We start from the raw sequence: 12,632 nt of genomic DNA, 5'->3' as shown, positions 1-12,632 counted from the left end.
TCTGCAGAGAGTTCATGTATCTGCAGCTTGTATGTACTATGACAGAATACCAGTACTTGCTGTTGTGAAAGGAAAAAATGGCTAACACTTGAAAGGAGCAATAGATTTTGTAACCAATTTTATGTCTTAGTAAATGATTGATTTATGCAAGAGCAGAACAGCCATGGCAGAGCTGAAAGAGGTTGAAAGTTACGTTATACCAGTAAGCTCATTCATTATCACTATAACCTGAAAATTAAGTTATTGAAAGACAGTCATGTCTCAGATATGTGTTGACACTGTAGGCATTTAATTTTTTTCATCCCTACAAATACTGATACAGTTGTTAAAAATTGGAAAGTTCCTTATGTGGTTAAAAGCAGTGATAAAGGAGTAACTTTTTACAAAGTTAGTCATAGAATACAGTTGACTTTCTTCTATCTCTGTTGATACACCTTAAATTCAAGAGCATTTCTTTCAGTTTTATTCAGGAATTGAAAAATAATGTTTTATGGCAGTATTAGTGAAGTATGGAGTTACTGATTAAACCTACAGGACTGAACAATAGAAGGCAGGAGCCATAATTGCTTTAAAGACCCAGAGACATTTCACCATCTCCTCACCTTAAACTGAAGATGAAATCTGGATTTTATGGAAGTATGCATCGGTGCAGACTACAGATCCTCAACTCAGCCTCCTTGCCTACCACGCAGAGGCAGTCGCAGTAGCTGCCTTAGTACTAGAACTCCCTGATCTGGAGGTCTGGGCTGCTGCTTCCATAGGTAAAGAAGGAAGGCAGCCCACCCGTTCAAGCAGCAGCTACTGTTCTCACATTCCCCACATTGTGACAGGACATTAATCTGTTTGCAAGCACCTTTCTTCACCTCATGGAGGAAGCCAGCGGACTAGCTGGGAAATTTTTGCAGTCAGACCTGTCAGTTGCACCTGTGTGAATCAACAGGAAACATGAGGAAAAGCAAACTGTGAAGCAGAAGTAGCTTCCCCAGGTTCTAGCAGTAGTTCATGTAAAACTGAGATTACTTGATGCTTGGCACTTAGTTCTAGATTTTCTGTATTCTACCTAATAAACATGTCGTGCTATACTCTGATATCTAATAGAGTGGTTCAGGCAACTTTCTGTTGTATTACTTTCAAAAATTATAGCTCTTTTAACTGGATTTTAATTTGGGGGCTTGAAGACGTAATTGTGGTTTCATATGTCTTCCTTAAATAGGTAAAGAGAATCTTTATGCAATCTTTACACATCCTGTGGTAATCTGTTTACAATTTCTGGAAAATTGTGTTTCAAATTGTTTAGGGAAAAACTCATCCGTCTTCAGCATGAAAACAAGATCTTAAAGTTGAACCAGGAAGGTTCTGACAATGAAAAGATCGCCTTGTTGCAGAGCCTTCTTGATGATGCAGATTTACGGAAGAATGAATTGGAGACAGAGAACAGGTAAGAAATATTGTCTTCTGCCCCCAAGTTGCACTGATTTTTTTCAGACAGTGCTGTACACTTTTGACACTTTTTGTCCAACACAAGGTTCCCCAGCACAATAAAAGCATAGACTTACTGTATTGAGTGAAATGCTGAAAGGATGTGATTAAAGTACTGCAGAACAAAAAGAATCTGAGAGATAGGGAGGCTGGAAAGAAGGCAGGCTAGAGGGGGGATGTGATTAACGTTTAAAAATATCTAGTGGAAGTGCCTAAAGGAAAGGGAGCTAGAGTCTTTTCAGTAGAGAGGCAGAAGAGGCAATGGGCAAAAACTGAAACACGTGAAATTCTATGTAAATGTAAGAAAATACCTCTTTACTGTGAGTGTTGCTAAACACTGGAATGTGATGCCCAGAAAGGTTGTCTCCATGCTTGGTAATAGTCAGAACACAGCAGCACATGTTCTTTGATATAGATATCCATGGAGACAGACAAGATGCATCTAAGGATGCTAAGGTAATACTAAGTAAAGCTGACTCTTACTTGTGTGTGGCTGCTCTTCATTTAATCTTTGAAAGGTCTTGGTAATTGATTGAAGTTTTTGAAGTTTGAGAAAAGCTCAATGCCACACTCACCTTCAAAAAGACAAGAAAAAGGATCCAAGGCTGACTGAAATCTGGAATCTGCTTCCAGTCACCTGAGGGACAGGGAAGGTCAATGTGAATATTTCAGGCCTGACTAATGTAATTGTCTTCTACAATGAAATGAGTGGCTGCCTATGTGGAAGTGGCTTTGGCAAAGCCTTTGTCACAGTCTTTTCATGGTATGTTTATATTCCAAACGGTGGCGTATAGACTGAGTGGTGAACTCAATTGTAGTGAATAGTAGTGCTAACAACAGTGTGGAAAAATTAGCTGGTGGGAGCTAGTTGAGAAAAATGGTCCTTCACTTATGATTAGCACTTGCAAAGCCACTTTTGGATGTAGCACGTAGTTTTGGACATATCAGTGTAGAAAATATGTGGACATACAGGAGTACTGAGGTGAGGGACACTGGAGCACGTCATGTGGAGTAAGACAGAGGACAGGGTTTGTTCAGCCTGAAAAAAAGATGACAGGAGAGATCATTCTGTGATATACATCTGCATAATGGGAATGTGTGAAGAAGGCAGCTGGTTGACAGTGGAAGTACAGGACGCAGTGGAAACTATTTTAAGTACAAGAGATTCTGAAGGAATACAAAAGGAAAAAAATGTCCAAAAGAAATTTAGAGAAGAGCTACAAAGAAATTGTTGGACCTCCATCTGTAGTGGTATCCAGACCTCAGCATTACAGTAGTCTGCTGTGCTTGGACCTGCTTCAAGACATTTAGATAAATAAACTCAGGAGGTCTTTACCAGCCTGCAGGTTGTTAGGGTTCTGTGACTGCATAAAGGCAATACGGTAGTTGTCTTCATACAGAAAGTCAAAAAGAGTTAGAAACTCTTCTCGTGTATATATGGAAATAATTTCTTATGACTTACATGAAACACTGACTTGGAAAGGTATCAAAATGTTCTGGGAGGCTGCTGACTCTGACCTCTGGAACTGTTGTACCAAGTTCTGTTATAAATTCTTAGTGAATAAAATGCAGTATTGTATCTCTTATGTAGATCTGGAAACAGCAAGCCCTAAAAGTCTCAAGCATCATCTTGAAATTTTTTTGTTCTTTTCTGAAAAATAAAATTTTACTTATTTCATAGATTGGTAAATCAGAGACTTCTTGAAGTGCAATCCCAGATTGAAGAACTACAGAAATCTTTGCAAGATCAAGATTCAGAAGCTGAAGATGTAAGTAGAAATCTGGGTCAAGCTTACATTCAAGTAGTTGTAGTGATTTAAACAATAACTTTTGTAGAAGTTTCAGCTTGTTATTTAGTAAAGAATCAGACTGCTAGGAATTTCTCATTGTTTAGCATATTCTTTGTTACTGCCTTAACACTAAATTGTTCTTCTTTAGATAGAATATAAGACATTCCTGTAAGGGAAAAAATACAAACATTCTATGCAGAGAAAGTATCTAATATGTTTTATTTGATTAAATTTTGTCTGTTCCAATACCAAAGAAAGCATTGTTTAAAATTATACAGTTAGAATAAAGAGTTTCGAGGGGAATTAAGGACGTGTTAATTCTCCACATCTTAATAATGTATCTGAAGATATTTTTGTTTCAGTAGTGGAATTTAAGGTCTTTCCTGCTGGTGGATGTCCTGTAATTTTTTTTTTTAATGTATCAGCTAATGCAAGAAGCTTGGCAGGCCAAAACTGAAAATGGCAAACGATTAGTCACTTAACATAATATAGCATTTTCTGTTTCCACACACAGAGTTACTTTTGTTGTAAATTTGAGAGTACGCATCATGGCAGGTTAGCGTGAGAACAACTTTCAGTTTTCCACTCAAAAAATGCTTTTGCCACCTCCTGTATTTGATACAAGAAGCTCTCTAAACTTTCTTGAAAACAGCGATTTGCAGGATATATCTATCTATCTATATATACAGTGTGCACTCACAATACCAGTGTATTGCTCTGCTAATTGGCAACAAGTTGTAATGTGTTGCATTCTATTGTTGTGTTTTTATTTTAAGTGATTTATATTAAAAAATGACAGATCTTCTAGCTGCTTGTTTTCATTTAAGAGTTTTTAATTTAGTTTTTTCCATTAATTTTTAGAATATACTGCATGACTGTAAAGACCGTAGTCTGGTTCAATTGAGGCCATTTCCTGAAGTAATTTAGAATGTGTTTTAGAGTTTCTTTTAAAATAGGTTCATGCTATTTTATGATTCTGATATATTCTTTGCATTCTTGTTCATTTACTAAAATCTGATTTTCCAAGATGAACAAGAATATGAAAACGGTATTCTCAGGTACTGTGTATTGTAAATAGTCCCTATTTAATAGAATTCAGCATTATTTACTGCACTGGAATTCTGTTCCTTTTTAAAGCTCTAATTTGGGCTGTAGTTTAGGGCTCATCTGCAGCTTGTTTACAGAACTGATTGCAGCCTGTGTAGGCATAATGTGAGGTGATTATGCGAGTAGTAAAACAGCACCATGGTACACAGTGCTGTGTGTGTGCAGACAAGTGTTGCTAGGCAGAGCTGGAGTTTGTTCAATTAGCTGCTTTCCTCACTTCTGTATAGGTCTGACCAAGCCAGTGGCAATAGATACACACTAACCTCTTAGCCTGTTTTGCTGAGCTTAGTATGTAGGCCTTCACTTCTCTTAAAGAAGTAAAAGAATCACGGAATCACAGAATTGTAGGGGTTGGAAGGGACCTCCAGAGATCATCGAGTCCAACCCCCCTGCCAAAGCAGGTTCCCTACAGCAGGTCGGCATCCAGGCAGGTCTTGAACATCTCCAGAGAAGGAGACTCCACCACCTCCCTGGGCAGCCTGTTCCAGTGCTCCGTCACCTCACTGTAAAGAAGTTCTTGCACACATTTGTGCAGAACTTCCTATGCTGCAGTTTCCAGCCGTTTCCCCTTGTCCTGTCTCCACTCACCACTGAAAAGAGTCCGGCCTCGCCATTCTGCCCCCCACACCTTAGATATTTATTGACCTGGATCAGGTCCCCTCTCAGTCTCCTTTTCTCAAGGCTGAACAGACCCAGTTCACTCAGCCTTTCTTCATAAGAGAGATGCTCCAGGCCCTTCACCATCTTCGTGGCCCTCTGCTGGACTCTTTCCAAGAGATCCCTGTCTTTTTTGTACTGAGGAGCCCAGAACTGGACACAGTACTGCAGATGAGGCTTTACCAGGGCAGAGTAGAGGGGGACGATCACCTCCCTCGACCTGCTGGCCACGCTCTTTTTAATGCATCACAGGATGCCATTGGCCCTCTTGGCCACAAGGGCACACTGCTGGCTCATGGCCAACCTGTCGTCCACCAGGACACCCAGGTCCCTCTCTGCAGAGCTCCTCTCCAGCAGGTCATCCCCCAGCCTGTACCGGTGCATGCAATTATTCCTCCCCAGATGCAAGACTCTACACTTGCTTCTCTTAAACCTCATCCAGTTTTTTATTGCCCAGCTCTCCAGCCTATCCAGGTCTCGCTGAATGGCAGCACAGCCTTCAGGTGTGTCAGCCAATCCTCCCAGCTTCGTATCATCAGCAAACTTGCTGAGGGTGGCCACTATCCCCTCATCAAGGTCATTGGTGAAGATGTTGAACAAGACCGGACCCAGCACAGATCCCTGAGGAACACTGCTGGTTACAGGCCTTAAAAGAGTATAGAGTCAGATCAGTAGAGGTTGCAAGAACATCTGAATCAATGAACACCTCATCCAGTCTAACAAAGCATAGCAAACCTCAAAGTTAAACCCAGTGTCAAGGGTAATCAGGTTGTACTCAGACATCTTGAAGTTGTCTACAAGCTATCCTTGAAAAGTGATTCTTCAGATTTATGAGAACAGAGATAAGGAGGGACTCAGCATGCAGTTCATTGTTTGACCAACTTTTTTCTGATTTTTACTACTTTTCTGCAATAGTGCATTGAAATCCTTGCTTTTGCATACTTAGCAGTGTAAATATGAACAACCTTGAAAACTGAAGGTCCTGTTTGTATTCTTGTTATTGTTGTTGTTTTTTTTTTATTGTGGTTTTTTTTGTTCTTTTAGTATTTTTTGTTCTCAAAGCTGAAGTTTTAGGCTTGCTCAAGAAGCAGTAAAAATGTTTTTCTAACCCAGACAAATGCCATTGCCAAGATCCAGATTGGGACGCAATTTGATTTTTGTACTGAAGGTGCAGTGGAAAGGGGATGTTAGGAAGACATCAGTGTGAATAGGCCTGTAACAGGCACTTGCACAGCATGTTGGGATTCATGAATAGTCCCTTCTGGGTACTGCATTACTAGCCAGGAAATGGCCTGCTTACTCTCTGATCTTCCAGACTGCCATATTAAGAGAAACATCTGTGGTGTGTTAGAATAGCAGGTTTGATTTGTTGTCTTTCGGAACATGTACATGTGTAGGGCTGTTCAACAAGAACTCCAAACAGCCTTATGTCATTTGCTTGCTTTATCACTCCTGTTCTTCCCACTTGTTCTCTCTTTTTCTGCCTACTGTAAATGTAGTCCTAAATAAACAACTGACCTTTGAATACTTGCACTTCTCTAGACCAAGTTCTGCTAACTCTCTAACAAATTGCGAATTTTTCATACTGTTACATAGGCAATCTTGGCTTTATATGCTATTCTTAATACACTTACTATGTCCTTCTGACTTAGCTTCTCCCTGAAAGGTCCCCAGAATTCTGTTGCCTGTTTGGTTTCTTATGAAGTCAGCAGCTTTGCTTATTACTCCTACCTGTTTGTGAAATCTGGCCATCCTGGTGCTTTTCTCAGCTTCTGACATTGTTAGCTGTTGTATCAGGCAATTTTCTCAAATCACGTGCTATAGTTTCTCTCATCCTGTTTAGTTAGTCTAACCTCAAGCAAGATCACAGTCATCTGCCTGCAGCTTTAACATACAGAACAAAGCCAAATTTAGACCCCAGAAAGGAGAAAGAATGCTTAAAAAAAAAAAGGCTTATTTTTGCATACTCCCCCATTTTATTATAAATGTGCAATAAAGAAATGCAACTTTGAAGTTGGCTTACACATTGGAAGTTAGGAATCATAAAATTTGACCCAGGAGTGTGATCAAAGACAACATTTGGAAGCCTTTACCTTTGAAGCCTTTAACAAACCTAGCATTTGGGGGTGATGCACACTGTAATTGTTCCTACTGGTCAAAACATGCACTGCAAGACCACTGGAGCATAAACAGTGAAGGTTGCTGATGACAGTTGCTCTAGAATGCCATCACATGCTACAGTTCCTCTTCAGTTGATGTGGGATAAACACAAAACGGAGAAAAAGCACGGTTCATAATCACCCCAGGAAAACATACGCATCTCTTCATAGTGGTTGTAGTCCAATAGATTGCATATTTTCTCCTGTTGTGTTACTTGCATTAATTTTTTCTTACATAACTTTTCAAAAAGCAGTTGTTCTCCTTTGAAATTCTAGTTTGAATATTTAAAAATATGCTTTTTATGATTTTTTAATTTTTTTAGTAGTGTGTTTTAGAAAACGTTACAGTATGAAGCAGTTGATGAGAACGGAGGAGAAAAATGCGCATGCCTGAAAATATGCATAGCTTTAACTTTTCTGTTCGTGTACTTTCTAAACAGTTTCTTCTGTTGGCTGCTGTTTTGCTTAATACTAATGATACCTCTGTTTCTTGGCATGGGCTTCTGCTCAAGGTTATTGTGAGTATGGCTTTCTATTTACTTAGCACTACTTTCAGCTCATAGGCATTTACTGATTTCATTTTTTTCAAAAAGTACTCACTGTGTATAAAGTGAGTTTAAAGTTAAAATAAAATTTACTTTGAAGCTTTTATTTAAAAAGCTTATCAAAATGTGAATTAACCAGAAAGTGGAACACTGTAAGTTGTATGATTTATTTTTTTTTTTTTTACATGGCAGTACAGATGAGAAACAGAAAAGTCATGAGAATATCTGTTGTTCTCTGGTCCAAAACACTCTGTTCCCTCTAGTTTCTGTGGGAAAAGGAATTAGGTTCAAATAACTTATTACACGTCTTCATTCAATTGCTTTGCAGTACTGCTAGGGTGATTCTGCTAGTGAATTTTGTTGCACTTTATATTCCAGGTTAATTTGTTAAATCTGATTAAAACTGCTGAAGAACATTTTCCTTTATGGATCTTACTTATACTGATCTAGTTCCTGGGGAGATATCTGTGAAAATATGGAGCATTCTAATTTCAGAGTAGTCACACAGCTGTTGAGGAAAACTACCACAGAGGACAGGTTTACAATTGTGATCTAAATCTGAGTGAAGTAAAAAGGTGGATTTTGGTTAGAATGTCAAAATTGTATCTTAAAAATAATTTTGAAATTACATTAAAGCACCACAGTATACTAAAGTAACACATTTAACTTTCCATTTTAGTCAGTTCTTCTGAAAAAGAAACTTGAAGAAAATCTGTAAGTATTATGTTAGTCTTATTTTGCTTTCCATTTAAAATGTGTTTTCCATATGGCAGGAAAAGCAGACACTCATGAATAATGCATCTAAAAGATAAACAATTCAGAGAAACTGCTTTGCATGGGAGAGTTAGGGAATCTGCTATTTGGATATTATTTTCATTTAATAGAATACCCTTGGCAAAATAGTAAAAGCTGTAAGTGAGCCATCACTTTTGACTTATCACTATTGTGATAATTAGAACACATTGCCTAACATTGCATAAGAAGACTAAGTTCTGAGGGAAACATGGTAATGTAAACAAAAATAATATCTTTGCATGTTAATAGGGCATAAAAGAACCTTTTAGGAAGTGCTGTTATTTTGTTCTACTATTTCTACTTTCTGAAATATGAGGAGATGCTCACTTTTTTATTTGCTAAGTTGTTCGCATAGTTTCTGTTGCTTTGGGATTCATCCATTCTTTCATAATGTCATCTAAGTTACAACTATTCATTTTAGGCATCAGTTGCACAATTTACTGTAAGTTCTAAAATAAGTTCCTAATTTTGGACTGAGAATGAAGCTGCCTTTTCTCCATATACTGTAATAATTTTCAGCTTATGTAACAAATATTTCCACGGTGACATTGATACACCTGCCTTTTGACCTTGTGCCCCATGGCAAAAATTGGTAGTGCCTTAAGAAATGCATGGCTGTTTGAGTTTTCTCATATATCATTTAATGTTCATTCAATCGCAGTAAGTACGCTGGGAAAACAGCGTGTGCTTTTTTGATTTGTAACAGTGTGAAGCTCCATGAAGCTAATAATGAGCTACAGAAGAAACAAGCTATTATTGAGGATTTGGAACCAAGATGCAATAACAGTTGTGAGTTTACTGACATTCAGTCTATTCCTTTTATTTGTAAAGTATTTCATTTGTGAGGTCTTTAATTGAAATGCCTGTGGAAAGTGCAGGTCAAACAAAATGTACATGTTAAATGGCATTGATAGTTGTTGTTAATTTCTTCGGAATTTATTGTGGCCAGAAAAATGCTTATAATACTCGAAATAAAGGAGATGGTATGTGAAAGACCACCTTGATAATGACCACAGAAATAGCTGCTCAGTATCGTAACTGTTGTTGAACCTCAGCTGCTCAGAACTGTCATATCTCCTAGCATCTTAATTTTGAAGATCCCTAGGTTATTTTTACTGACAATACATATTCCTTCAGCATGTTTTCAGGTGACAGATTAGAACTGTGTTGTAATTTGAGAAAGCTTTTGGACAGTGGTCAACAAGAGTGTCGGTTTTATATCATATAGACAGATGGTTTCCAAACTGCTAGCATCTAGCTGTTAACGACTGATTTTTTAGTACAGTCATGCTATTTATTTCTTGAGAAATGTTACTAGAGCTACGTTGTTGTTTTGAAGCTTACTCACTTTATAGAACAAGGCAAAAACTTGCAACCAATTTTAGTTCCTCTGGTATATGCAAAAAAATATTCTAGTCATGAAGAGATCCAAGACAAATATAATTGCAGTATTCATTGCACGAATCCTCTATACAAAAGGGAATTTTAGTTGTGTTGAGCCAAAACTACAATATACATTGTAAAACTCTGTCATAGCAAATGGTAGAACTCTTGGAATTGAAGATCAGGGACTGAAAGAGAAGATAATAAACTTATGATCCAGTCATACTTGATAAGCCTTAGTGTTAAGTGTAAGAACAATATACTGACTCTCTGACTTAGAAAAGTCAAGACATGTTAAAGCTTCTGTAGTTGCTTTTTAAAATCTGTTTTTTCCCATTTTCAGTCCCATTGAAATAAAAATACTGGTGGTACTTCACACTCAGGATAAAAGTTGTGTGAATTATTTCTTCAGGTTCTTTTAGGTGTCCTGGGTGTTTCCAAAAGGATTGGGTGTTATACAAGAATCATCCCACCATGAAAAATTAATGTTATAATCTTGAAGATCATTTAATTTGATTCTCTTATTGTTCAGTGAAGACTTTCAGCAGGACTTAGTCCTCTGGCATCCTGGAACGTGACTTGATCTTGTTACCAGCTTAGTGTTTTCCAAATGCTTCAAGAGAAAACTATAGGATAAACATGAAAGAGCATGACAAAATTAGGCTGCAAAACAGATTGTGAGTTGTCTAATTTTGTCTGAGCCACACACCAGTGATATGTGCTGTTTGATACAGAATGATGGAATTGGTCTTTTCCTATGAAGATGTGTAGTTTATACAAACTGTATGTGGCTCAGCACATTTTTTCAATCAGCGCAGGAAGAGACTGTGCAGTGAAACTGTCCTTCTGGTCAGTGCTGCTGTGGAAGAGATTAAATTGAGTACATTTATGTTGTGATTCTGGTAATTTTTTTGTCCAGTGTTGCAATTGAATGTATCTAAGCATCTCACCTGTCGATCATTAATCTCACATAGAATAGATAAACTCATTTTTATCTCAGTTACAGTACCAAGATATTTCACAATCCATTATGTATTAAGAAACAAGTTTTGTGAGTCTGCTAACTAATTGCAGTGATTTGATTCCCTTTGTCTTTATTTTTCATAATTTTTTTAAAACAAAACTTGTGTATTTCAATTGCTTGAGATTATGGAAGAGTACACTTTCGTTCTTTTCCTGAGCTGTTCAGTAATTCAGATTATGATATCTGTTGAATTACATTCCTTATGTATGCTTTTCTTAACTGCAGTATGTTCTGGCTGTGCTTTAAATGTCTGTTTGAACTTGTGAAAAATAAACATAATGTAATTGTTGTTTTCCAATATGCTTACCTCCTCACATAAAGCACTCAAAATTGAAGAATTACAAGAAGCTTTAAGGAAGAAGGAGGAGGAAATGAAGCAAATGGAAGAGCGTTACAAAAAGTATTTGGAAAAGGCTAAAAGTGTAAGTGTATTTGTTCTGCATTAATATTTCCTGGCTGCACCACATGTCCAGCCTCTGGGAATAAAAAATAAAGAAGTTAATTGTATATACAGTGGTAAGAACAAGAAAAGAAACGGTGAGTTTCTTTACCATCTTACCATTATGGTACACAATATTGATTTATTCTTCAGGTTTTACTTTTGTGTTCCTGGCTGTCCCCTTTTGCTATCTATAAGCCCCTTCTGCTGTCTCTGTAAACATATATACCTATAGCAGCAGATTTCTGGAGTCACCCAGTGAAACCTGACTTACTGAAGTCAGAAAATGACAAGGAGAAGTGTGCTAAACCTTTTCTACTGTTGTGACAGCCTATTTCTTTATCAAAATTCTTTAAATTTGGGTCTAAATTCTAAAAACTTGTGTCTCTGAGTGACAGAGCTATAGATTAGTTGAAGTCATGTCCATACTAAGAAGTGATATGAAATAGCTCCACTGTGTTTCACAGTCAGAGAACCACCTGTATAAACTAACAAGGGAAGAAAGCTTTATGAGCAAAAATATTTTTTAATTAGCATCTATGCTGGGACTTCTGGGAACTTCTGATGGTTTTCCTGAAGGCTATGCTTCTGTACACACTTACTGAGCTTACTGAGACTTTGTGTTGTTTTTTTTTTTGTTTTTGTTTTTTTTCCCTTATGCCTTATGTTGCTTACTCTTTCTCAGGATATTCTGATGAAAGAGTGCTGACTTCCCCTTTCAGTAAGATTTATTTGTATGTACTGTGTTACTATGGGACATTTTATCCAACAGTAGTATTAGTTATTTTAGTCAGGTTAGGTTTTTGTGATCTTCTTACCAACTTCTGCTATTCTTTTTTTTGTGTGTGAAAATGAATACAATCATAGCCTTCCACTACTGAAACTGTCCAATGTTTATTTTCTTAGAAATACAGTACATTAAAGTACTGTTTTATTTCAACATCTATATGTGAACCTGAAATGGGTAGAAAGACAAATCAGAAGTCTTTTCCCATATATCCACGTTTTGTTAAAAAGTTTTCAGTTTTTTTCTGTTAAAGAGTTAGGAATCTGGATGTTATGCTGCATTTCTTCTTGGTTTAGCTCTGGTTTTTAGCACCCAGATGCTGCCTGTAATGAATGCCATATATGAGCATACCTAAATGTACATTGTTTTATTAATAGGTAAACGTCCATGCATATGCCACAGCATGCTTCTTGACATAAGAAAGTTTTCTAGAAGCAATGCCTTCTGGTGCCAGGTGGCATCTTTCC

General features: G+C 37.4%; 1 protein-coding gene across 6 annotated transcripts in view; it reads left to right on the top strand.

Moving 5' to 3' along the window:
• Positions 1–12,632, top strand: part of HOOK3 (hook microtubule tethering protein 3) — an 86,360-nt gene that overhangs the window by 54,758 nt on the left and 18,970 nt on the right. For 4 of the 6 annotated variants that reach the window (XM_048932344.1, XM_048932342.1, XM_048932341.1 and 1 more), the window contains 6 exons: positions 1,298–1,438; positions 3,161–3,248; positions 7,633–7,710; positions 8,417–8,451; positions 9,239–9,321; positions 11,261–11,361. In XM_048932344.1, coding sequence (XP_048788301.1) covers positions 1,298–1,438; positions 3,161–3,248; positions 7,633–7,710; positions 8,417–8,451; positions 9,239–9,321; positions 11,261–11,361 — 526 coding nt within the window. The remainder of the gene's footprint in view (positions 1–1,297; positions 1,439–3,160; positions 3,249–7,632; positions 7,711–8,416; positions 8,452–9,238; positions 9,322–11,260; positions 11,362–12,632) is intronic. The other 2 variants (XM_048932343.1, XM_048932345.1) reach the window with 1 other exon arrangement.

Source organism: Lagopus muta, chromosome Z (assembly GCF_023343835.1).
Source record: "Lagopus muta isolate bLagMut1 chromosome Z, bLagMut1 primary, whole genome shotgun sequence".
NCBI classification, from domain to species: Eukaryota; Metazoa; Chordata; class Aves; order Galliformes; family Phasianidae; genus Lagopus; species Lagopus muta.
Note: the sequence above shows the minus strand (reverse complement) of the source record. Positions and strands in the feature narration are given on the sequence as shown.